The sequence below is a fragment of the Furipterus horrens genome, unplaced genomic scaffold (assembly GCF_987537825.1).
Source record: "Furipterus horrens unplaced genomic scaffold, mFurHor1.1.pri manual_scaffold_9, whole genome shotgun sequence".
NCBI lineage: Eukaryota > Metazoa > Chordata > Mammalia > Chiroptera > Furipteridae > Furipterus > Furipterus horrens.
The window spans coordinates 515,083-540,439 of record NW_028327179.1 but is presented as its reverse complement, the minus strand read 5'-3'; the positions used below and the strand labels follow the sequence as shown (position 1 = coordinate 540,439).

The window sequence follows — 25,357 nt, the reverse complement described above, 5'->3', positions numbered from 1 at the left end:
CTGGGGGACCCTTTGCATATCCAACAATTATTTCAGAGCTTAAGAAGTGAGTTGATTGAAAGGCAACTGTTAAATGAACTAGTTTTTGAGGCAGAATCCCAAGACTGGCACTCCGGTGACTTGAATTTGGGAAACACTCTGTCGGCTCTGTCCAGGGAGGAGCGGGGAGAACTCACTTCTCCCGGACGACTGGTCCAGGGATGCTGTGGGGACAAAACCGAGCAGCTTGTAACTGCTGTCTGGTCCGCAGGGCCCGCGGGGCAGGAGGACTCCGTGTGCTGTCCCTGGTCCTTGCTACCAAAGGGGCAGGTGGGCGCCCCGAGCACAGGAAGGGACCTCTGGGAACCGTCCAGAGGCAGAGGCCAGGGCGTCAGCGTTTCCTCACCTTTACCAGGGCGCAGTGCACGCAGTGCGCCTACCCTAAAATCCTCCCTGAGATCAGAGGGTCGGGCTTGCCCCAGGGCCAGAGGGAACCCTCGGAGCAGTTAGGCAGCCCGCCCAGGAAGCAGGGGTCAGAGCCCCTCCCCGGGGCCAGAACCCACTTCCTACTTCACCACACTCGGAGGCGGCAGGGAGGGCTGCGGGCAGAGAGCCAGGCCTGCCCTCCGCACTCAGCACAGGAAGGCGGCCGGGCCACCTGTCTGGGCGCTCCCCGCCAGCAGGATGGAGGACGAGGAAGGCCCTGAGTGCGGCAAAGCGGACTTTGTGCTTTTGGACCAAGTGACCATGGAGGACTTCATGGAGAACCTGAAGCTCAGGTGGGCTGGGGCCTGGCTCCCTTCCCCCTTGTCCCCAGTTGGGGAGGGGAGCTGCACGCATAGCTACCCAGACCACCGTTGAGGTCACCGCAGGGGGATGTGGTGAGGCAGGCAGGACTGTCCCCTCAGGCCAGGGCAGATGGCCAGTGCTGGAGCGGACTCCCCAGACCCCTGCCTCCCACACAGCCAGCGCCTTCTGCCCCCCCTGCCCAGCACCCAGACTGGGGGGAATGCCCCATCCCGTGTGGGGTCCTCCTGGGCCCTGGGGGAAGTGGGCAAGCCGAGTGGGTCTCAGGCACGTGGTGTGCTGCCGGGCACAGCTGGTAGTGACACAGGCCGATTTCCCTTGGAGGAGGGCAGAGGGCAGGGAGAAGCCGGGGTCAGGCAGTGGCATGGATGGGTGCCAGCAGCTGGCCTCACGCCTGGGCAGCCGGGGAGCGGAAGGCGGCCCCACTGAGCGCAGATGTTGGCATCAGAGGACAGGGATGAGCTCTTCTGTATGGGGCACTGAGCTGAGCGTGACTGTACTTCATTCATACAAACTGGCTCGTTTGGCGGTGTCACCAGCTCCATTCAGACATGGGACACTGAGCCCTGGCCACAGAGCTAGCACAGGGGGAAGCGTCTCCCAGCAGGTCCCAGTGGCAGCTGAGGGTGTGCAGCCAGGGAACTCCTGCAGCAGAGGGTACTGAGGAAGAGGAACCCTGATGGGCGCCAGGGGACAGGCAGGTCCCAGACACCCCTGGGAGCAGCCTGCCAGTGCTCCCCACAAGCAGGACAGCCCCCCCACGGGTGCCCAGGTTCCTGAAGGGTCAAGAAGTCAGGATGTGCTGGGGAGGGTGGCGGCCCAGGCTCCCACGCCTGGCCATCTGGGTGGGGCTGGGCTGGGTCCCCTTCTGCCACTGGGGCCCCACCCAGGCTGTGAAACCGGAAGCAGCCGAGGCCCCTCCCTGTGCCTCCCAGGCCCTTTCTGGTCCAGGCTGCGACCTGTCTCCCTACCCACTGGCTCTGACTTGCCCAGTGTGGCTTTGGGCAAGGCGGTCTCTTCATAAAATGGCGGGGCAGGGGCCGGGTTCTGGGGAGATCACAGTTCCTGTGCCATCAGGACTCCGTGGAGGGCAGCGTGGACACTACACCGTGGTGGGGGTGGGTCCAGGAAGACTCAGGGCCACTGCCCTCCCACCTCTGAGCTCAGCCACAGGGTGGGCCAGGGCCCAGTGTGGATCCCCTGGGGGCTGAGGAGTGGCCCTGCCCTGCCAGGTTCCAGAAGGACCGCATCTACACCTACATCGGGGAAGTGCTGGTGTCTGTGAACCCCTACCAGGCGCTGCCCCTCTACGGGCCCGAGGCCATCGCCCGGTACCAGGGCCGCGAGCTCTACGAGCGGCCGCCGCACCTGTACGCCGTGGCCAACGCCGCCTACCGGGCGATGAAACGCAGGTCCAGGGACACCTGCATTGTTATCTCAGGTACCCGCTGGGGGCCCCGCGCCTTCGTTTGTGAGTGATGGGCGTGGGGGGGGCAGTGACTGGAGTACCTGGGGTGGGGTGGGCACGGGGAGCCGGTCAGAAGGAGGGGCCGCTCATTCTGCCTGTCCGTCTGTCTGGCAGGGGAGAGCGGGGCAGGGAAGACGGAAGCCAGCAAGCACATCATGCAGTACATCGCGGCTGTCACCAACCCCAGCCAGAGGGCCGAGGTGGAGAGGTGAGGCGGGCCAGGTGGGGCCCGACAGCCAGAGACGCCACTGAGCCTCGGGGGCGGTCTGTCAGGAAGGCTTCAGGGCCCCACCCCAGGACAGCTCAGCAGAGGAGGCGAGGGGAGGCGAGGCCGCCCCGGGAGCAGAGGGGGCCCAGGATACCAGCCAGGTGTCAGGGTTTTGGCTGGAAACCGGAAATCAGGGCCGCCCAGCAGCTCGCCAGCTCCAGGGGAGGGGCTTCCTGTGCGGGAACCTGCTCTTCCTGTGGATGTGGGGTGACATGGGGGGCCAGGCCTGGCTGAGCACACGTGGCCCGCAGCTGCTCCCCCTGCAGCTGGAGGTCGCTGGCGGACTGTCCAGGCCCAGTCCTCAGGGCAGGCTGCAGCTGGTGGAGGCAGGGGGGGCCCTCACCTGCCGCAGGTGCCCAGCAGGGTGCAGGGCCCTTCCACAGCCCACAGGGGCAGTGCCATCAGGGCCCCGTGGAGGACGCTGGACAGGGTGCATCCCCCGCCCAGGCGTCGGGATCGCAGGTCCGCCCTCTGCCCTCGCAGGGTCAAGGACGTGCTTCTCAAGTCCACCTGCGTGCTGGAGGCCTTCGGGAACGCCCGCACCAACCGCAACCACAACTCCAGCCGCTTCGGCAAGTACATGGACATCAACTTCGACTTCAAAGGAGACCCCGTCGGGGGGCACATCCACAGCTACCTGCTGGAGAAGGTGGGTCGCACGGGCCTGGGGCCCTGTGGGGGAGTCACAGGGGGGGGCTCCCTCCGTGGCCAGGCCAGCCACCCGCTTCCAGCACCGCCCTGGAGCGCTGGGGTCTGTCCTGGGGGGCTCCCCTCCACCCAGGCGCGGGCCCAGCTGTTCCTCTCTCCTCAGTCTCGGGTCCTCAAGCAGCACGTGGGGGAAAGGAACTTCCACGCCTTCTATCAGGTGAGCCACGGTAGGCAGGTGGGGCAGACCAGCCAGGACAGCCCTTCTGAACCCCCTGCCCCCAGCCCACGCCCACCCACTCTCTGCCCCACACCCCTTGGGGGGTTCTCCCTAGACATGGCGGTGTCTGCGCCCTGACCCTGACATTGAAGTGGGCTCTCAGGGGTTGTTCAGTGTCTGTACTGTATCTGACCACTGTACAGGGTCCTCCCTGCACTCAGGCAGTGCCCACACCTGCCCTGAGTGCCTGTGGCTGGCTGGGTTGAAAAGGGCCGAGGGCAAGTCTGTGCCGCCCTGCGTGTGCACACGGGGCCTGACCCAGGCTGCGCGTGTCCTCCAGGTGCTGCAAGGCTGTGAGGACGCAGAGCTGCAAGAGCTGCACCTGCAGAGAAGCCCTGCCCTGTACAACTTCGCCCGCCAGGGCGCAGGGCTCAGCGTGAGTAGGGGCTCCGTGTGCCCCGGGCGCCCGGGACGGCAGGACTGCTGGGATCCTGATCCCACAGGCATTCAGTGTGGGGAGTCGGGGTCATCGGGCTGGGGGGGCAGTGTTTGAGCATGTGCTGGGGTGCTGAGCCCCTCCTCCCCCAGGCCTCAGACAGCGACGAGAGGAGCCACCACCTGGCGGTGCTGGAGGCCATGAGGGTGATCGGCTTCCGTGCCGAGGAGGTGCGCTCCGTGCACCGGATCCTGGCCACCATTCTGCACCTGGTGAGCCCACGCCCGGGGCTGTCCCACAGGCCCCGGGGGGGAGGCAGGCCTGGGGGCCCAGCACGGAGCTGCCTGCTCGTCCCCTCTTTGGCAGTGGCTCCCTCGAGAAGGGCCCCGAGCCATGGGCTCTGCAGGCCCCGAGTGCGGCCGCTCAGATCTGTGAGACGCCTGGTCTGAGTCCGGTAGATGAGCCCACGCTTAGCAGGCCCAGGCCATCCCGGCCACTGAGCCGAGCCCCATGCAGCCCTACGTCTTGCTTCTGTCGTTCAAGAGCTGTGTGGCTTGGGGCCAGTTACGCTGAGCCTCTGAACCTGTGTTCTCTTCGAGGTGGTGGAGGGTGGTCAGGTGGCACGTAGCCAACATGCCTCTGGCTGCTGGGCAACCCTGTCACGTCCCTGGCTGTGTCCCACTGTCCCTTCCTCCTGCCCGAGCAAAGGCGTGCAGGCTGTTCTGGGACGTGGAGCCTAAGTCTTCCCGTTCCCCTGCCACCAGGGAAATGTTGAGTTTGTGGAGACGGAGGACGGGCACCTTTCCGTGGCTGAGGAGGTGCTGGTGGACCACGTGGCGGAACTGACAGCCACGCGCCGGGAGCTGGTGCTACGCTGCCTTCTGGCGCGCACTGTGGCCTCAGGGGGCAGGGAAGTCATTGAGAAGGGCCACACCGCAGCTGAGGCCAGCTACGCCCGGGATGCCTGTGCCAAGGTACTCTGGGGGCACACATTGCGGGGAGGAACCTAGGAGGCCTTCCTGGAGGAGGCAAGACCAGAGGCAGCCCAGGTTTTCCCCAGGCAGTGTACCAGCGGCTGTTTGAGTGGGTGGTGAACCGGATCAACAGTGTCATGGAAGCCCGGGGCCGGGACCCCCGTCGGCATGGCAAGGACACAGTCATCGGTGTGCTGGACATCTACGGCTTCGAAGTGTTCCCTGTCAACAGGTGGGCAGCCCAACTCAACCCCCAACCCCTAAGGCTACCACAGCCCCGGGTGGCTGGGGAGCGGGATGTCTGGTATCTGTCCCGGCGGGTCCCCAACCTCAGGGTCATGGCCAAGCCTGCCTCAGCCACCTGTCCAGGGGTTCCTACTAAGGCAAAACCCTGAGCTGCCTGCCCTCCCCATGAGCGTGCCTGCAGGAGGTTGGGGCCGGGGTAATGGAGAGGCGCCACAGTGGGCCCCGGGGCCCCGGACGGCCTCACCGGGGCTGTGCCACATGGAGCAAGAGCCCACCAGGCAGTGGCATGACGCTGGCGGGCCCTCGCTCCAGCTTTGAGCAGTTCTGCATCAACTACTGCAACGAGAAGCTGCAGCAGTTGTTCATCCAGCTCATCCTGAAGCAGGAGCAGGAGGAGTACCAGCGGGAGGGCATCGCCTGGCAGAGTGTGAGTGCCGCCCGCCCTGTGCAGCACGAGCCCCGGCGGGGCGGCGGTGCCCGGCCCGGGGAGAGGCCAGTGGGGCTCGTAAGCCACCTTGCTTCTCCGCCGCAGGTGGAGTACTTCAACAACGCCACCATCGTGGACCTGGTGGAGCGGCCACACCGGGGCATCCTGGCCGTGCTGGACGAGGCTTGCAGCTCCGCTGGCCCCATCACAGACCGCATCTTCCTACAGACCCTGGACACGCACCACCGCCACCACCCCCACTACAGCAGCCGCCAGGTGCCCCGCCCCTGCGGTCCATCCCCCTCGTACTGCCCAGCGCTGGCGTGCACCCAGGGCACCACCCTGCCCGTCTCGGCCAGAATATAGGGGCGACCGGGCCTTCTCTGCAGGACGGTCCCCCCTCCCTGCACACCCCTTCTGTGCCTTGACCCTGGTTGTCCCCTCCTCCCACAGCTCTGCCCCACAGACAAGACCATGGAGTTTGGCCGCGACTTCCGGATCAAGCACTATGCAGGGGACGTCACGTAAGGCCCCACTGATCCCTTGGTCCTCTCTCCTGCCCCTCCTTTTCTAAGACACTGAAAATGTGCCCTTCATCAGAGGGCTTTTAGGAACAGTTCTCAGCCTGGGCTACATCAGAGAATCTTCTGGGGAGTTTTCAGACGTGCCCCCATCTGAGCCCCGCCCCAGGTGCAGCCAGGTGGGGCTTCCGCTCAGAGCCCAGGGTTACGTGTCACACGGTGGGGCAGGTGCAGGTCCACGCCTAGGGCAGCGGGGCCAGCGTCTACGCTTCTAACAAGTGCGCAGTCCTCAGGCCACACTAAGTACCAAGGCCCTGGCTGTCCTCCAGAACTCATTCTGATTAGGATTAACCTGTTGCTTGCCTCGTCCTGAGTTGAATTTGCAGTGACTGACAGAGAGGCACGTGTGTCTTGTGTCCCTCACAAGGCTGACTAGAATAGACGAAGCAGCCAGACATCTGATCCGGGCCCTGAGCCTGTGCGGGGCTACAAGCAGGCCAGGACCTCAGCATCCTCGTAGTCAAAGTCGCGACAAGGAACCAGACAGGCTCTCGGTGCACGGGAGCTCCTGGCTGTTGGCTTGAGGGACAGAGAAGTTTAGGAACCTGTCCCGGGTCACACAGCATGTATGCATCAGAGCAGGATTCCCAGCTGTGACATCTGGGGCCAGAGCTCTGGGCGTGGCCACTGCGTTCGCTGTCAGGAGAGAAACTCCTCGGGCAGAGAGAAAGGTTTCGGGGGGAGGACGGTGGCATTCCTGCTCCTCACGCCAGCCCGGCCCGCAGGTACTCCGTTCAGGGCTTCATCGACAAGAACAGAGACGCCCTCTTCCAGGACTTCAAGCGGCTGTTGTACAACAGGTGCGTGGCCCGGGCTCGGCGGGCAGGGCCCCCTGACACGCAGGCCTGGCTCCTGCCTGACAGCCGGAAGGTTCTAGATGGCCGGGCTGGGAGGGGGCTGCCTCCCCGAGGGTGGCTGAGCATGGGACCCATGTCCACAGCGCGGACCCTACCCTGCGGGCCATGTGGCCGGATGGGCAGCAGGATATCACCGAAGTGACCAAGCGCCCCCTGACGGCCGGCACACTCTTCAAGAACTCCATGGTGGCCCTGGTCGAAAACCTGGCCTCCAAGGTACCAGCCCGGCCCCACCCTGGATCCATCCAGGTCCTCTGTGCCCCAGTGTCAGTCACGTCGGGCCCCCAGCTGCCCCTGTGCAGCATAAGGAGGGGCTGCTTCTTCCTGTCTGCTGTGAGCCCCTGCCAGCGGGGAGGGCGGGAGGGCACCGTGGTCAGTTAGGGTGCCCTGGGGCCAGGCAGCAACGCGGCCCTGCAGGCGTCCTCGGTCCCCCGTCCCCAGGAGCCCTTCTATGTGCGCTGCATCAAGCCCAACGAGGACAAGGCGGCAGGGCGGCTGGACGAGGGCCACTGCCGCCACCAGGTGGCCTACCTGGGGCTGCTGGAGAACGTGAGGGTCCGCAGGGCCGGCTTCGCCTCCCGCCAGCCCTACCCCCGCTTCCTGCTCAGGTACAGCCCACCCCCAGCTGGGGCCTGTGTGCGCCCTGTGGAGTCCCGAAAGCAGCTTCTCAGGCCCGGCTCACGGGACCTGAAGGCAATGAGGACCCAGGCGGGGCCGGGGGCCAGTGCGATGTGGTGGGGTGTGGGCTGGCAAAGGCGTGGGTGGCAGGTGCCGGGCAGGGGGCCGGCCACCACCCCGCCAGAGCTGGGCACCCACGGCGCATCCTGCGGCCACAGGTACAAGATGACCTGTGAGTACACGTGGCCCAACCACCTGCTGGGCTCCGACCAGGCGGCCGTGAGCGCCCTGCTGGAGCAGCATGGCCTGCAAGGGGACGTGGCCTTCGGCCGCAGCAAGGTCTTCATCCGCTCGCCGCGGACGCTGGTCACGCTGGAGCAGAGCCGCGCGCGCCTCATCCCCATCATCGTGCTGCTGCTGCAGAAGGTGCGGGGGGCGGAGGCTGCACCCGCGGGCCGTGGCTCACCTCCCAGGGTTGCCGGGCTCCCAGCTCACTCCCAGGACACAGACCACGAGTGAAACAGGCAGGCAGGAAGTGCGGTCAGGTTCAAGTCCCTCAGCCCTGTGGCCACCACCTTCAGGCCCAGGTGAACTCAGGTGCTCAAAACAAGGTGCTCTGGAGCCTGCCTGCCTTCCTTCCTTCGTTTTTCCTCCTTTTCTTCTACTTACCCTGAAAGACCTCAGAGCTAGAGGACAGTGCTTTCCCCACCGCTCCCCGCGGCCTCTTGTTTCAAACCTGCAGAAACACTGGAAGATCAGTGCACTGACTACCAGTCAGCAGGACTGCAGGCCCTGTGCACCCCACCCTGCCCCCGTCTCCTGGTCTCTGTCTCTCTTCACACCCACGTACGGACAGTCACATGTGCACAGACTGTACTTTTCCTGAACCACGTAAATTAAGGCCACCCGTACATACTACACAGGGACATGCTAAGCCCACCAACACCCAAGAACTCTGCTGCTGGTCACACACAACCTGCGTGTCTGAGCAGCTAACACGTGGCCTTGCCCGCGTTTCCGCCAGGGCCCGATGACACGTTACACCTTGTAGAGACCCAGAAGCCCCTCAGCAGTGACACAGGTGCACAGCTGTCACCTCTGCTAATGCCTGGAACACACAGGCACTGTGTTTAAGACTGTGGCACCGCCCTGGTCTCAGAAACAGGACTGAGACAGGACACGCTGACCGGTCGCTGTCTGCACCCGCGCAGCCGCAGCCCCCACCACCCACCTGCTCGGGCCGCGGTCCAGACAGTTGCCGTCCCCTCGACGTGGTTTGTCTGATTTAACCTGTGGTCTGTTGGCTGCCTGCCGGCCTTGTAGGGTTTGCCGTCTGGGTTTTCACGGTTGCATTCTTGGGGTGGCCCTCCATCTAGGGGTCTCCTGGGAGTGGGAGGTTCGGTCTCCACCAGGTCAAATTCCAGGGGACAGTTGGCAGTTGCCCCCATAGGTAAGGAAGGGGATGCATTTGCCCCCATTTCCTGTCACATGCTTTCTTCCTGGGGGCACCTGGGAGTCCCTAGCTGTGTGGGGTCTCAGCTTAAAAGGCCTGGATCAGGTGAGCAGCCCTTTCCCAAGTATTGGGCAGAGGCTGCAGCAGGGCCAGGTGGAGGTGGCTCACGGGAGGCGGGGGCAGGGGCGCCTCACTGGCGCCCACGGGCTGCAGGTAAAGCAGAGGGGCTTCCCTGAGAGAAGCAGGATGTTTTCTGGAGAGACGTGAGCACAGGCCAGGGCAGGGTTGCGGTGAGCGGGGTGGGGCCTGGCTGGGCCTGACCCAGCCCCCCTGACCCGGCCACAGGCCTGGCGGGGCACACTGGCAAGGTGGCGCTGCCGGCGACTGCGGGCCATCTACACCATCATGCGCTGGTTCCGGAGGCACAAGGTGCGTGCGCACCTGGTAGAGCTGCACCGGCGGTTCCAGGCTGCGCGGCAGCCCCCACTCTACGGCCGGGACCTCGTCTGGCCGCCACCCCCTGCTGTGCTGCAGCCTTTCCAGGACACCTGCCACGCACTCTTCTGCAGGTACTGCCCTTGCTGCCGCCCACCCCCCCGCTCTTTCCAGCTCAGCTGGTGCCCACTGAACACCCGGACTCGGCCGCTCAGTCATTGGACCCCCGCACTGTCGGCTGGTGACATCGGGAAGCAGAGGGCAGCCCAACCCCTCCCCCCCACAGCTGGCAGCAGAGCCTGCGTCACCAACCATGCTGGGCACCCAGGGGACACAGCCTCAGGCTCCACACTAGAGGCTGGCAGGGGTCAGGAGTGGGCACCTGAGTCGGGCTTTGAAGGCTGAGTAGGAGCTCTCCAAGAGGAGGGATGGCTGGGACAGGCAGGGCAAGGGGCTTGGCCTCCTGTGCGGGGAGGAGCGAGAGAGGCAGGGCCTGGGTGAGGAAGGGTGAGGGAGCACAGGGGCCCCTCGAGCGCTGTCTCCCCCAGGTGGCGAGCCCGGCAGCTGGTGAAGAACATCCCCCCTTCAGACATGGCCCAGATCAAAGCCAAGGTGGCCGCCATGGCAGCCCTGCAAGAGCACCGGCCAGACTGGGGCTGCCAACGGGCCTGGGTGCGAGACTACCTGTCCTCCGTGAGTGTTCCGGGCTGGGTGCCCAGGGCCGGCTCCAGCCCGAGACCTTGCTGTGTTCCCCCCTGGGCCTGCCTGCGGTCTGTCCTCTGGACCCTGCTCCCCACCCTGTGCCTCTGAAGTTGAAGGGTTTTCACCCAGAAGCAGCTGGCTTGGGCTTACTGAGCACCTCCTCCTCTGCCCTGCTCCCACCCCCTGCCCCCTGCTCTAAGGCCAGCCCCCGTTCTCAGCCACAGCCCCCCCCCCCCAGCCAACACCCCAGCCACGTGGGTGGGCGCTGTCAACACACCCCTGGCGGGTCCACAGGAGGTGACCGCTCAGGGGCCCGGGGTCTGCCCAGGTCTGCAAGGAGGGGCCTGGTCCGCGCCGGCTGCTGCCTTTTCGGCCTCCGTCCAGGTCTGGCCTGACGAGCAGGGCCGGCGGGCAGAGAACCAGCACCTTAGGCCACGGGGTCTGTGCTGGGCCCTTGGGACTCAGCGTGGCGGGAGGGTGGGCACACACACAGCCCGACTCAGTTTCCCAGGCGTAGGGAGGCAGGGGCCATTCACCAGCATTGCTGTCAATCATGGTCGCCAGACCCCATCCCAAGTAGCCCCCGTCTGTGCTCAGGCCACTGACAACCCCGCCGCCTCTGGCCTGTTCGCTCAGCGCCTGAAGGCACTCCGGGACAAGGACGGCTTCGGGACCGTGCTCTTCTCCAGCCACGTCCGCAAGGTGAGCGTGGGCAGGGCCCCCGGCAGGCCCTCCCCAGAGGCCTCGCAGTGGCTCCCAGCACGTGGGACATGGTCAGCTCCAACCCAGGTGGGGAGAGCACTAGGCGGGGCGTGGGAGGGACGCCCCAGTGGCGAGTGACCCCAAGCGCCTGCCCTGCAGGTGAACCGCTTCAACAAACGCCGGGACCGAGCGCTCCTGCTCACTGACCGGCACCTGTACAAGCTGGACCCCGGCCGGCAGTACCGGGTGATGCGCGCTGTGCCGCTGGACGCGGTGAGCCGTGGGGACGGGCTGTGGCGTCCTGGGCCCTCCTCTCCCACCGGCTGGAATTCTTTCTTTCTTTTTAAATATTTTATTTATTTATTTCTAGAGAGAGAGGAAAGAAGGGAAAAAGAGAGGGAGAGAAACATCAATGTGTGGTTGTCTCTCATGTACCCCCAACTCGGGATCTGGCCCGCAACCCAGGCCTGTGCCCTGACTGGGAATCAGACTGGCAAACCTTTGGCTCGCAGGCCAGCACTCAATCCACTGAGCCACACCAGCCAGGGCTAGAACTTTCTAGAACAGTCAACTCAGGATGCTCTCCCCAGCAGCCTGTGTGGGGTTTCCTGTGGACACGGTCCCTTCCCTCCCCCAACGCTCTACTCCCCGGCCCCGAGGTGGGCCCTCTCCCTCCTCACACCTGTGCCTGGCTGGGGCTCTTGCACCGGAACCTTGTGGGCCCTGCTTGCCACCTGGTTCTGTGGCTCACTGGCCCCTGTAGCCCCAGCTCCTCCTGTTCCCACAGGGCAAGGATTGGCCCCGCGCAGGTCCAGGGGTGGGGGGACCAGTGTGGCTGCTTAGGAACAATGGGAAAGACAGAAAACGGAAAGGGCAGCTCCTTAGTACCGCCAGGACGGCCCAGGACTCGAGCCACTGGGGAGAAAGGGGACCTGGGGCGGCCGATGAGGGAGGGGCAGGTGGCGGCCCAGAGGCTGGGTCCCAGGGTGCAAGGTCGGGAGGAGAGCCTGTCGCCCCCTGACACTGACCCACCCCCCAGGTGACCGGGCTGAGCGTGACCAACGGGCGGGACCAGCTGGCGGTGCTGCATGCGAAGGGCCAGGACGACCTGGTGGTGTGTCTGCACCGCTCACAGCCGCCGCTGGACAACCGCATCGGGGAGCTGGTGGGCACGCTGGTCGCGCACTGCCAGGGGTGAGCAGGCGGGCACCGCGGGCCGGCCCCTGGCCACCTGTCCCCTGCCTGCGCCCCACTGCGCCCCTGGCTGCCTGCTCATTTCCCCACCTGACCTGTCGCCCACCCACTTCAGGGAAGGTCGTCCCCTGGAGGTCCGCGTGTCCGACTGCATCCCCCTGAGCCAGCGAGGCGCCCGGCGCCTGGTGTCTGTGGAGCCCAGGCCAGGGCAGCCCGAGCCTGACTTCAGCTGCAACCGCGGCGACTTCACCCTCCTGTGGCCCAGCAGCTGAGCCCACCACCCTGCCTGAGCTGGGGCAGCGGGGCCTCTGGCCTCAGCAGCGACAGCCCCTCTGCCCACACCTGCCCTCAAGAATCCCCCCCAACACAGGGCAATAAAAAATGCCGTGCCTGCTGCGCGGGCTCACGTCTGTGGGTGGACGTCCTCGCCTGCTTGGCAATGCCACGCCAGCACCCTCCGCTGACCCCTGTGGGGTCACCCCAGTGGAGGAGGCGGCGTCAGCCTAGGAATCCGCCGGACATGGAGCCAGTGGCCTGAGAGGAAATGTTGCCCTTTCTGCCCCAGGCTGTCCCTCCCCTGTGCCTCCTGTAGAACTCCGGGCCTGGAGTTCCTACTGGGTCCTGGGGAAGCCAGCAGTCCCAGCACCCACTGGGGGTCCCAAGCAGGCCCCGCCAGCCTTCTGGGGTGCATGCTGTCCCAGGCTCTGGGAGCCCCACCACAGAGGGGAGCATCCGGGGCCTCCCGGAGTCTGGGGGCCTGGCCTCCGTCTGGACTTCATGGGAAGCCAACAAAGGAAGGCCAGAGTGGGCACACGGGGTCCCCACGGCCGTCCCAGCCGCAGGCAACCCCTCCGCCCTCACAGCGGGAGCGCCCTGACGTGCGGTGTCCTTGTTTGGGTGTGCCCGGCGGGGATGGAGAGAGTCTGCCCCTGTTGGCAGTGGCCTTGTGGCGTGTCCCTGAAGGGCTCCGACCTCACCAAGCTCCCGTCACCGTCCAGGGGCACACAGGGCCACCTCCTGCCCTGGGAGAGCTGCTCATGCCTGAGCCAGCCCCAAGGTGTCAGCTGGGGGGCTGCAGCCCCCTCCCCACCGCCCACAGACACAGGTGACATTGCTCGTCAGAGAGCCACCGGCCCCACCTACCTCTTTAGGAGACCCAGCTGAGACAGGGCTTGGTGGTGGGTGGGAACCCCGTGGAGCCTGGAGGGGGTGCCTCGCACTCCACCTGGCAGCGTCTGGGGGTCCAGCACTGCTGGGGGCTGCTGCACACCTGGACCCCGGGCCACGCGCAGCGTCCAGCCTCCAGAGAGAAAGGGTGGTTTTCACGTGTGCTTCCTGCGGCTTTGGGATCCTGAGACCCAGTTCCAGGAGTGGATGACGAGCTAGGGAGAGGGGTGTGACAGAACCCCGTTATTGCACGCTTCGCCTCGGGCAGGTCCCATACATTACGTGTCACCCTCACGTGTGTCCCCTATGACTGTGACGCACCCCAAACCTGCATGGTCAGCGTGACCTATGTCCCCCTGCTGTGACAGGTGGGGAAGTGGGAGGCTCAGCGACCTGCCTGGGGCTGCCCGGGTGCTGAGTGGGGCAGATCCAGGGGTGTGTGTCCCGTGTCATGCCTGCACCAAGCTGCTGGGCCAGGCAGCAGCACCAGAGACGGGATGGGTGCTGTTGTATCTGAGGAGACCTCACAAACCACGTCAGAGGCCACTGGGTAGCACATGTCTGCTCCCCACCTCAGGGACGCGGGGCTCCAATGCGGGGCCCTCCCTCACACTGCAATTCTACCCACCCCACCCCCCGCTCCCCTGTCCCAAGTCCCCACACGGAGGACGAGAGTCTGGGCCTCCCAACTGCAGGGAACAAGCGTGCAGACACCCCTCCCAACAGAGACGGTGGGGACGATGTCCGCCTCCGCCTCTGCTCTCTCGGGGCCACTCCTGGGGAAAGTGGTCACGGGTCCATCCACTGCGCCTTTTGGAGCGCGGGGTGAGCCTGGGTCAGCCGTGCGGCACCCACGCACCACACGGACAGAGCTGCAGTGGCTGCCAACCATGCCGCACGCGTAATGAATTTTATAGCAAGATCGTCAAGTTCTCTTGGCTACTCAAGACGCGACCCAGTCATTTATTTTTTACAGTAACTCGTTTTTAATTGCAGCGACCGTTGTCTGCCGAGAAGTGATGCTCGTAACTCAACCAACAGATCTCAGGGAAGTCAACAGCCCTCGCCCCTGCGGCCGCACTGCACGGAAACACGCGCCAGCACCGCAGCCCCCAGGGCCGCGCTGAGGCTGCGACCTCAGAGCCGAGGGTCAGGCGGGGCCCCTGCTGCTAGCCAGGAAGAGCTGCTGCTTTTTCTAGGGGTCCCTACAGGGCCCAGAACCACACTGGAACCACAGTGGCCGTGGTGGGGACAGTGGCGGCTGCAAAGTCCCCACATCCAAGGGCACAACCAGAGCAGCTGAGGGATTCCCTGGAAGCACGCCCACCCCCCCACCCCGTGTCTATCACCTGTGCACCAGCAGGGGCTTCTGATAAACGGGTCACTGTGCACCCCGATCCCGAAGGCCTGGAGTGCCACCATCCATCGGGGTGTCTACCCCCCGCACCCGCCAGTCTGACCTTTCCACCGGATGCCTGGCCTGTGCCACACGATGCAGAGGGGGACCCCGGGGGGCGCTGCTGGCTGGTTCCCGGTTTCTCACCTGCTGCCGGCCCAGGAGGGCGGTCTTGTGTGAAAACCTCTGGTAGCATCTGGAGGGGCTGTCCGCACTAGATCTTTCCAGAACACCACACTTAGGTGGTCGGCCAATACCCGTGACCTGACAGAAGGCCCTGGTGGAATGAACCAATGGCCTTCCACACCGGCCGCCCAAGGCCCAGCCTGAGTTCCGTCCTGAAGTGTGGGACCTGCCCCGCGGCAGGTATCTGTGAGGCCCTCTGACACACACCCCATGTGACCTTCACAGCTAAGCTTCGAGGTTCACACGCTCATTTCTCAATGCAGGGAAGCAGGGCTCAGGCGCCCCGAGACCCTGAAATGACAGGGAGACGAGCACCCCGGGGGGGGGGGGCAGCACCTGCACACGGTCCAGGCTGCTGGGCTGCGGCCGGGCTCTTCCAAGGTCTCTGACTGAAAGCTCACGCCGCCCCCGCCAAGGGGCCTGTGGGAGGGTCTCACCCGGGATGGGTCTTCTCAGGTATAAGAAGGGGCAGTGACCCTGCATGGGAGTTTGGGGGGTGGCTGTTTGGTCGAAGCAAAGGTAAGTTAAGAGAGGTGTAGGCAGGGGAGTCCCCTCCCCGCCACGCATGAAACCTGACAGCAGAAGCTCGAGGCCCGGGAGGCAGCCGCATGGGCTCTGCAGACAGTGGAGGTCCTGCCCCCGGGTGTGGGCTCAGGACTGCCCCACGCCCCAGGGTCACAGCCAGTTGTGGGCTGAACTGTGTCCCCCAAGTTCACACATCAGGGATCTAACCCCCAGGAGATAAAGTGAGGTTCCCAGGGGTAGCCCTGATCCAACATGGCCGGGTCCTTAGGAGAAGAGGAGATGGGACACAGAGGGATGACCGGGCGAGGACAGGAGAGGCCTCGGAAGGAGCCGGCCCTGCGGCGCCGGATGGGGATGCCCAGCCTCTGGGGCAGGGAGAGGACGGGGGTCTTCGGCTAAAGCCACGGCCTGCGGTGTGCAGCCCGTCCTGCAGCGCCCCACCAGGATGTGCCCGGGGGAGCCTCCCTCTGCCCCTTCCCAGCCCGTCTGGACCAGGGTCAGGGTTCTGCAGACACTTCCGGGACCCCCTCCCTCCACCCAAACCACCCGGCACCCGGTGGGAGGTGGCCCCTTCCTTCTGACCCTGTGCAGCCCCAGCCACTGTCCCCGTGTCCTGGAGCCACTGGGCGCGCCCCCTGGTGTCCCTGGGAGCCCTGGCTGCTCCCGAACCACTGATGCGACAGGGCAGCCAGCGCAGCATGTGGCCTCCAGATGAGAGAGGAGGTGCTCTGAGCTCCACCTGGGAGAAGAGGAGGAGTGGCTAAGGCAGGGAGCGGAGGGGTCCCCCGTGCTCAGAGCGTGCAGGACACGGGACACGTGGGAGCCCGCATCGCGGACCCTCGCCCACATGCATTTCAACCCCCTTCTCAAGGGCCCACACAGAGTTACGTCTCTGGTCTCTCAAAACCTGCGCTTAGAGACACAATTGCACGGAAGCCATGTGGAAGCAACATGGAGGAGACCAATCTGGAGACGCGGGGCCCAGGGCCGCCATCACAGCACGCACTACCCTGCAGAGCGGAAATAACCTTCACAGGAGCATCACTTGTGACAAACAGAAGCGGGAACGAGCCAGGTCCCCAAGCCCAGACACCTGAACAGATGGTCCCAGCTCATTTCAGTCGGTGACCACACGGTGACATGGAGAGGCCGCGCGACACGGTGGCGCAGTCACGTACGCAGGGAGGGAATGGAGAAAGCCTGTTTTCAGCCTCCGACCTGCGGCCACGCACCGGCGGTACAGCGTACACGCGGGCACACGTGCCGACGGAAACCAGACGGGACCAGGAACGGGGCAGAGGTCCGCCAGGCCGTAGCATCACGTGTGAAATGTTTTCATTTTAAATTCCCTCAATGTTTAAGGTTTTAACAAATGATACTTTAAAAACATTTCTATCTCCTGAAGTAAAGCTTGCATTAAGCAAGGAAGCAGCTCACCTGGAGGAGGAGGAGGGTGACGGACGTCCGGCTGCTTCTCTGCCCAGGACAACACAGCCGGGGGGTGGGGGTGGGGGGAGAGTGAGCTCCGTGCGCTGGACCCAGAGCACACTTCCCGTGTGCGTGCGGGAATGAGGTTGTGCTCCGTGCGGCTGACCGTGGGCCCCGCGGCCAGGGGCTGGGGAGCAGATGGCGCGGCTGAGCCTCCCATGGTGGGGACAGCCAGGGCCAGGGCTTGGGGGGAGCCAGGGGCTGGTCTCACTGCATGGAGTCTGAGATGGAGGCAGGACAGCCAGCCAGAGCCACCTGGCCGCAGAGTGAGGGACTCTAACGGCGACAGAAGACCAGGGAGGGTGACAAGGTGACAGCCCACTGCAAAGCAGTTACAGCTCAGAGACCCATCAACACTCTCAGGCAAGGCATGAGGGGCCACCAGGACCCCAAGGTGGCAGTGGGAAGTCACCAAGGCAGGAGCACAAGCACAAATGACTGTGTTAAGAATTCCTTGCCCAGGCCCTGGCCAGTGTGGCTCAGTGGGTTGAAGCGTTGTCCTGTAAACGTAAAAGTCACAGGTTCAATTCCCGGTCAGGGCACACGCCTGGGTTGCAGGCCAGGTCCCAGGTTGGGGGTGTGTGAGAGGCAACCGATTGATGTTTCTCACATCGATGTTCCTCTCCCTTTCTTTCTCCCTCCCCTCCCCTCTCTAAAAATAAATAAAATCTTAAAAAAAACAAAAATAGCCATGAGTAGGCCACCTGTAGCAACAAGCAGGTGGACACGCACCTGCCTGACAGCTCAGGCGACGCCTCTGGGCTCCCTACCTTCCTCCAGGTAAGGATTTTTTAACGGCTGTGGCTGTAGTTCAGGCCGGTGTCGCTATCGCAGGCGGGAAACAGTCCCTCGGTCACATGGCCTTGCTTTCTGCCCAGCAGGCGTGGGCATCTCCAGCCCACGGGAGGCCCTCGTCTCACTGGGGGAAGGGCAGACGGGGTAACCAGGTGGGGCCGGTTCTGAGCCAGACGGCCTTCTGGAAGGAGCAGGGGAGGCAGAAGCAGAGTCCCCAGGAAGTGTTGGGGGGAGGACGAAACACCGGGAGTTTCTGGATGAAATGAGAAGCCAGAACAGATGGCCGTTGTCCGGCTCCATGGAGAGACCACACATGGCCTAGGGGCACTGGCAAGGGCACACCTGCTCCCCACAGCAGCTGGGAGGAGAGCCCTGACCGGGGGCTTCGTGAGCACAGCTGGCCCTGCCGAGCTGAGGGCCACTGGAAGAGGCCTCGTGCCCACTGTGGCCCAGCACAGGCCACCCCGTTCCTTGGGGCTGGAGTGACCGAGTCGTGGCTTCTTTGCATATGGCTGATACACCTTCCAATGGTGCTATTTCTAGGGGTCCTATCCCTTTTTTAAATTCTTTTAGATTTTTATTTTTATTTATTTTTAAAGAGGGGGGAAGGGAGGGAGAAAGAGAGGAAGAGAAACATCGATTGGTTGCCTCTCACATGCCCCCAGCCAGGCACCTGGCCCACAACCCAGGCCTGAGCCCTGAGAATCCAGCCAGCGACCCTTCAGCTCACAGGCCAGCACTCAATCCACTGAGCCACGCCAGCCAGGGCGGGGTCCTATTCCTTTCAAGGTTGTTGTGTTGGGGTTCCAACTCTCTTGCCCAACAAACATACCCCCAAAGAAAGACGAGGTAGGTCTGGGTTTTATGTGCCTGCTCCCCACTCAACCCTGGGTCTTTACAGAATGGGGAGACCATGCGCAGCCTGTGAGCAACACCATCTGGGGCGGGGCCGTGTCCCCAAGCCAGGCACACCTCCCTCCGTGACATCGGGGAAGCACCTGTTACCTGTCACTGCCAGTGAGAGGGGGGCAGCAAGGCCCAGGTGGTCCAAGGACACAGACATCCTTGGGGGCTCCAAGGTCATGTGGGAGCTGCCTGAGTGGGACAACCAGGTGGGTGCAGAGCCTCCCAGCCCCTGGAAGGGCCTCAGGCTGTTATTTTCAAGGCCAAGGGAAACCACAAGTCACAGAGGGCTACTGAGCTGATCGGGAAGCCCCGAGGCTGGGACACCTGCCGTGGAGCCAACACCAACAGTTTCCTGCCTCAGAGAAGACCCAGGGCCCGGCTTCCGTGCAGCCTGCGGGAAGTGGTCTGTGCAGACGCTGCAAGAGCACACTTGCTCCCAACCGCACAAACCCGAGAAAATGTCACTGGAGGCGCCAGCTGAACCCTGGGCTGGCCCGCAGGGAGGGCAGCCTCAGCTCGTTTCTCCAGAGCCTCTGTCCTGCCTGCTGCCCCTCAGTCCTCTCTCCCCACAGGTGGGCAGGGGCAGACCAGGCGGCTTCTGTGCCGTGCAAGGCTAGAGAGTTCTCGGCGGTGTCCGCGCTTTGGTCCCAAACGCATGTGAACAACCCCTCAGGCCCAAAGTGGGGAACAGTCCACACAGCAACCAGCCATTACCCCTCGAATTTGTCAATGTGGGCAGACACGGGCTGAGGCAGGACCAGTCCCCGAGTAGAGAAAAAGAACGCAGCCCCCTCACCCCCAGCGCCAAGGCAGCGGGACCTTTTGCTACAAAGAACATAATTAGGATACTTGGCAAAAAATGAATCAAGTTGTTGATTAGATAACAGTATCGGATCTGTGCTGATTTCCTGATTTTAATCACTGTGCTCTGGTTAGACAAGAGAGCGCCCTTGTTTCAGGACAAGGATGCTGAAGGAATACCATGTCAGACCTCGTTCTCGGGAGGAAGGAAAAATGCGAGGCAAGGAAGCAAAGGGAGCAGATATTAACATCTGGAGGTCTGGATAAAGAGCGACGCCCTTGAACTGTTGTGCGAATTTCAGTTTTAAGCTTAAGAGGGAAAAAAGGCACGCCCTGCAATGTCTGAACCCTTCCTCCTTCTCCTGGCTGGAAGCAGGCAGAGGGCCGGCCATCTGAGGCCACTGTCCCAGGGCTGGCAAGGCCGCTCCCCTCTGCTCCGCCTGCCCCAGCCATGGCCAGACCCACAGCCTAGGGGCTCTCGTCCCACTCAAGTCTTGCAGTCTCCACACCCCGTCCCCAGCACATGCCTCACTCCAGGGCCCTGCGACAGACACGGTCCTCGACAGGATCAGGTCCAGCTTCTCTCCTCTCACCAGCAGCTCCTGTGTCTCTCCTCCTCTCTCCTTTTTCAGAAGAAAAAGGACACCTTCTTGTCCCCCAGGGCCCAGCCCCTTCCCTATGAGCCCACTGGAAGCCCTCCTTAATGACCACTTTCCCAGCACCGCTCCCCAGCTGGCCGCCTCCCTCTGCCACCCAGGCAGCCCCCAGCCCGTACTCCTGCCATGAGGTCCCTCATTGACACTGTGACATGTGGCTTCCATGCGCCCCCTGAGGCGGCAGGGTCCAAGACAGCACTTGGAGAGGGAGACTTGGGCTGCAGTCCCTGCTCCACTCCTTAGGACCTGTGCATCTCAGCATGTTTCCAGAACGTGTGGGAAGTGCCCAAGCAGGCTCGGCACGAACAGTCACATCTGACTCCTTGGCCAGTCTCTCTGCCCGTCTTGCTCGCCTGGCCCCGACTCCTCGACTCAGCCTCCTGGGAGCTGACATCAAACCCATCCCATCTGCTGGCAGCTCCCAAAGCTGCATCTCTGTGGCTGCCCCTGCTCTTGACTCCGCTTGTCTGGGTCCCACAGCTGCCTGGACATGTGCCCTTAGGCATCCAGCCAGCTCCTCAAATTTAACACGCCAACACTTAAGAGGCCCTCTCGGTCATGCTGGATTCACCAAAAGGCAGTCACCAGCAGGTGCCTAAAGCCGCTGAGAAGTAACAAACTTCCGGGGGAAATTTTTAGTATTCCAAAAATGCATCAAAGCGGCTCATCCTGTGTGTAGAGTCTAGTGTGAACTGGGGCGGGGGGGGGGGGGGCTCCTGCCCTCTGCAGCATCTCCCTGTCACGTCCAACAAAAATGCTCCCTTCCCGGGCAGCCTTGGGAGCCAGCCGCTCTGCATCCCCTCTAACACCACCCTTTAGTCCTCTTTCAAGCTCCAGTGTCCCTCCCTCTCCACCAGCCATGCCCCGTCCTGCTGGCGTGGGCCTGCAGCACGTCACTGCCTCCTAACCGAGCCTGCACATGCTGTTCTCTGCCACGGTTGCCTCCGCGAAGCAGAGTGGAGGCACCACACTCCTATTTACACAGCTCCGGGGGCTCCCCCTTGACTCAAGTCCAAGCTCCCGCCTGCAAGTCAGGGCCTCCCCCATGAGCCCCAGTCTAGCTGCCTCCCACTCTGCTGTTCATCACCCCCTCCTCACAGATCCTGGGCTCCAGCCAAACTATTCTTCTAGCCATCTGGGAACAAATGTTCCTGCTGCCCAAAATAACCTACATCCATCTCCACCTGTTGAGATCTGTCCTTGAAGGGCTATTTGATAAATAGTACTGAAACAATTGGTCATTTGAAAGAAATATTTTAGATTCTTCACATCATACCACACACCAAAATATATTCCAGCTAAGCTATAGTTAACTCTAAACTATAAATACATGATATAATCACATATTTTAAAAATCAAACTGCAAAAACTCTGAAAAACATGTGATTATTGAATATTATGATTCAGTATTAGATCCTTGGCTTAAAGGAATGACATGTCAAAGGAAACAAAGCAACTGTTGGCCTTAAATCATCAGCTGTTTCTCCAGCAAAATGGGTTTATTTGGGAAGAACAAAGCATTGCAATGTGGGCATTCGGTCTAATGGCAGGTGAACCAGGAGGGTAAGTCCAGAGAACAAAGGAAGGGAACACTTTTTTCTAGAGGCCAGGGGGGAATGCAGAGGGGCTGTTGTCAACAGAGAGCCCATGGAGGAGACAGAGTTCAGAGTACAGCAGTTTTTCACTGGCTGAGTGGTTGCCAGGCAAGAAGATCCTCCTTCCCGCTGGCGTAGTGGAGTAAGAAGCGTCTTCCTGTGGGAGATGGACAGTGGGTATCTTCAAGGTCGGGGTAATTAACAAATGGTAGGGTGTGAGATCTTCCCCGAAAGGCCCTCCCCATTCCCACTGAAATGAGGTTTCTGCTTATTAATCTTCACACAATAGATCTCACTCTACAATAGGCCTTGACGATCGCTTCTTGTCTCTTGGCTAAGATCAAGTGTAAACCAAACCGGTAAGAAATGAACAGGGGTGTCAATAACCCTTCCACGGTGGGGTCCCCACACAGGGAAGTGGTCTAGTTTGCAAGGAATCACAGAAGGAGCTGTGTGGACATCTGCCCTGAAGGCCAAGGGAGGCCTGACAGCACATTCCTTCCCCAGGGGTCCCAAGCGTCCAGATCTTCTCCAAGACGGCAATGTCCGAGGCCCACGATTTCACGTCTTCCCCTGGACCCTCCTGTGTTCGGCTGAGAGCTATTATTCTAATTTTGTTTGAATGTTTGTTTGTTTGTTTCACGCGAGACAGGTTATGTACCAACATCATAACAAGGTTTGAGGGCGGCACCTCTCACACCATCATCACACCCATGAGCTAGGAAAGGATCTGCCTGGGTTTTTTCAATTTTTATTATTATTTTAAATCTTTCTTTTATTTTTTGTTTTACAGAGGGGAAGGGAGGAAGGAAGGGCAGGAAACATTGATGTGTGAGATACGTCAACTGGTTGCCTCCCAAACGCCCAAAAACGAACCGGTGACCTTCTGAGCCGCAGGCCGGCGCTCAGTCCACGGAGCCCACCAGCCGGGGCTGACCGGGTCTTTCTTTATGAAACTGGAGCAAGGGTGGTTAATGTTTAGAGCTTCCTCTGGGTCAGGTCATGTCTTTTACATGCTTTACCTCACTGACTGTAAAACAAAATCGACTAGGTATTCCATTTCCGAAGAGGATTTACCTGAGATAAAGGACTGCAACCCAGTATGTCTGCCCGTGGCGAGCCGCGTGGAAGGAGAGAGAAGCGCAGAAAGCCCCTGTTACTGAGGGGAAGAGGGAAGCCAAGGGACGGGGCTCTCCCCGGGGCCGTCCTGACTCCGGGCAGGCTAACGTCTTCGCCGTAAGTTGCGTGTGTCCCGTTTAACTCCTGTAACAACCCAGGAGGCAGGTCCTATGATTCGCATTTAACAGTGGGGGCGGTCGCAGGGCTAATGTGGGGCTCAGAGCCGGGACACGCGGTGTCCCCCGCAGAGAGCCACACTTCTTCCTTCCGGAATCCATTCCTGTTCTGCACGTGTCACTCGAAACATGGGTTCTTCTTAGTCAACACGGCAAACGGCTGTCAGGGCCTGTGCATCAGCGCGGCGGGAAGTGCCGCCCTTCGCGGAGCTCGGGGTCCCTGGCAGGTCCCACTTCGGCCCTCACCGCTGTTCTCCCGCGGCGCGACGGCAACGAGGGCGTTTCCACGTCCGTCCGGGCGTCCTCCGAGCCTCCCGCGAGCCGAGGCCGAGTCCACGTTTACGGCGCACTCGCCACGCCTCAGGGGCTGCGCCGTCCGTTTCCCAGGAACTATCTCCCGTCGGTCCCGTCGGGCTGGTTTCGCTCCGCCTGAGTTCTCGGGACCCCAGCACCCCCTCCTTGAAAGCCGCCCTCTTTAAAGACCCCGTACCAGCCCTGGCGGGTGTGGGAGGCTCCGCGGAGGAGCGCCGGCCTGCCAAGAGGTCGCGGGTTCGATTCCCAGGCAGGGCACACGCCTGGGACGCGGGCCAGGTCCCCAGCGGGGGGCGCGCGAGAGGCAACCGATGCTTCCCTCCCTCTCTCGCTCCCTCCCTTCCCTTCTCTCTAAAAATAAATAAAATCTCTAAGAAAAAGCAGTCCCCGTATTAACTGCGTGCAGGTCAAATTCACCTACAATAAATGCACTTACTTAGGACGTACGCCTCCGTGAGCTCTGACACACCTCGGAGACCAGTTCCCCCAGGCAGCCCACCCGCCGGCCCCACGCTTCCCGCCCCCGCCCCGGCCCCTTCCCGTGACGTCACTGCTCTGCGCCTCGCCGCCGCCGCGCGGGGCGGTTCCGGCCGCCAGGACGTGGTGGGCGTGGTGGGGCTCGTTACGCGAGCGCGCGCCGGAAGCAGACTCGGGCCGGACGGAAGTGGCGGGGCGGGGCGCGGGGGCGATGGGGGGGCGGAGGCCGGCAATGAGCGGCCGGAGAGAGTGAGTCGGACGGCGGCGAGGCTGGGGGGCCCCGGAGAACGAGCCGCAGGGCGGAGGGCAGGGGCGCGAGTGCGGCGGGCGGCGGGCGGCGGCCAAGGCGCGGCGGCGGCGGCGGCGGCGGCGGCGGCCAGGGCGCGGCGGCCGAGAAGATGGCGGACGGCGACAGCGGCAGCGAGCGCGGCGGCAGCGGGCCCGGCGGCTTCCAGCCCGCGTCCCGCGGCGGCGGCGAGCAGGAGACGCAGGAGCTGGCCTCGAAGCGGCTGGACATCCAGAACAAGCGCTTCTACCTGGACGTGAAGCAGAACGCCAAGGGCCGCTTCCTCAAGATCGCCGAGGTGGGCGCGGGCGGCTCCAAGAGCCGCCTCACGCTGTCCATGGCCGTGGCCGCCGAGTTCCGCGACTACCTGGGCGACTTCATCGAGCACTACGCGCAGCTGGGCCCCAGCAGCCCCGAGCAGGTGGCGGCGGCCGCGGCGGCCGAGGAGGGCGGCGGGCCGCGGCGCGCGCTCAAGAGCGAGTTCCTGGTGCGCGAGAACCGCAAGTACTACCTGGACCTCAAGGAGAACCAGCGCGGCCGCTTCCTGCGCATCCGCCAGACGGTGACGCGCGGCGGCCCCGCGCCCGGCGGCCTGCAGAGCGGCCAGACCATCGCGCTGCCGGCGCAGGGCCTCATCGAGTTCCGCGACGCGCTGGCCAAGCTCATCGACGACTACGGCGGCGACGACGACGAGCTGGCGGGCGGCCCGGGCGGCGGCCCCGGGGGCCCCGGGGGCGGCCTGTACGGGGAGCTGCCCGAGGGCACCTCCATCACGGTGGACTCGAAGCGCTTCTTCTTCGACGTGGGCTGCAACAAGTACGGGGTGTTCCTGCGCGTGAGCGAAGTGAAGCCGTCCTACCGCAACGCCATCACCGTCCCCTTCAAGGCCTGGGGCAAGTTCGGCGGCGCCTTCTGCCGGTACGCGGAGGAGATGAAGGAGATCCAGGAGCGGCAGCGGGATAAGCTGTACGAGCGGCGCGGCGGGGGCGGCGGCGGCGGGGACGAGTCCGAGGGCGAGGAGGTGGACGAGGACTGAAGCGCGCCGCTCCCTCCTGGCCTCCCCCCGCCTCCGCCCCTCGTCTGAAGAGCTCCCTTTCCTGCCCATCCCCAGCGAGCTGGCGCGGGGGGAGCACGGGAGGCCCGCAGGGAGAAAACAAAATTTAAAATAATGTAGTTAATTGCGAACAATGAGCGGAAGAGAACAGTCACGGACAATTAGAGAAAAGCAGCCGAGTCCCAAGGAGCTGACGGCAGCCTGCGAAGAGCGGCAGTGACTCCGCACCCGAGCACAGCAGTCCCGGCCTCTGTGGTGTCCCGGCTGAGGCTCTGGCCCCGCAGGATGACCCTGGTGGGGACAGGCCTTAGCACGTCGTGCGCCACGGAGCGCTTCGAGTTACCCGGACCCCTTGACAACAGCTGAGTTTGTGTCGAACCTGGGAACCTGGTCCGAAGGTCTCTCC

The 25,357-nt window shown here is 63.2% G+C and overlaps 2 protein-coding genes and 1 pseudogene across 3 annotated transcripts; 2 read left to right on the top strand and 1 right to left on the bottom strand.

The window, feature by feature from the left end:
- Positions 1-536: 536 nt before the first annotated feature.
- MYO1G (myosin IG) lies at positions 537-12,408 on the top strand. Of its 2 annotated transcripts, XM_090286976.1 has the most exons (22): positions 538-758; positions 2,019-2,227; positions 2,369-2,462; positions 3,006-3,171; positions 3,334-3,387; positions 3,728-3,823; positions 3,976-4,095; positions 4,588-4,797; positions 4,884-5,029; positions 5,356-5,470; positions 5,576-5,746; positions 5,924-5,994; positions 6,777-6,851; positions 6,992-7,124; positions 7,350-7,516; positions 7,745-7,952; positions 9,325-9,548; positions 9,963-10,107; positions 10,714-10,818; positions 10,978-11,091; positions 11,858-12,012; positions 12,128-12,408. In XM_090286976.1, exons 1-22 carry the CDS (start codon positions 664-666, stop codon positions 12,282-12,284), a joined length of 3,030 nt encoding a protein of 1,009 aa, XP_090143102.1. In that variant the 5' UTR covers positions 538-663; the 3' UTR covers positions 12,285-12,408. The 2 variants fall into 2 exon arrangements, with proteins under 2 accessions (XP_090143101.1, XP_090143102.1); XM_090286975.1 differs by lacking the exon at positions 3,334-3,387 and having other exon boundaries at positions 537-758.
- Positions 12,409-22,169: 9,761 nt separating this feature from the next.
- LOC150001160 (small nucleolar RNA U13) lies at positions 22,170-22,257 on the bottom strand (annotated as a pseudogene).
- Positions 22,258-23,977: 1,720 nt separating this feature from the next.
- PURB (purine rich element binding protein B) lies at positions 23,978-25,033 on the top strand. Its single transcript, XM_090286974.1, has one exon. The coding sequence runs from the start codon at positions 24,010-24,012 to the stop codon at positions 24,931-24,933; it is 924 nt and encodes a 307-aa protein (XP_090143100.1). The 5' UTR covers positions 23,978-24,009; the 3' UTR covers positions 24,934-25,033.
- The last annotated feature ends 324 nt before the right edge of the window (positions 25,034-25,357 follow it).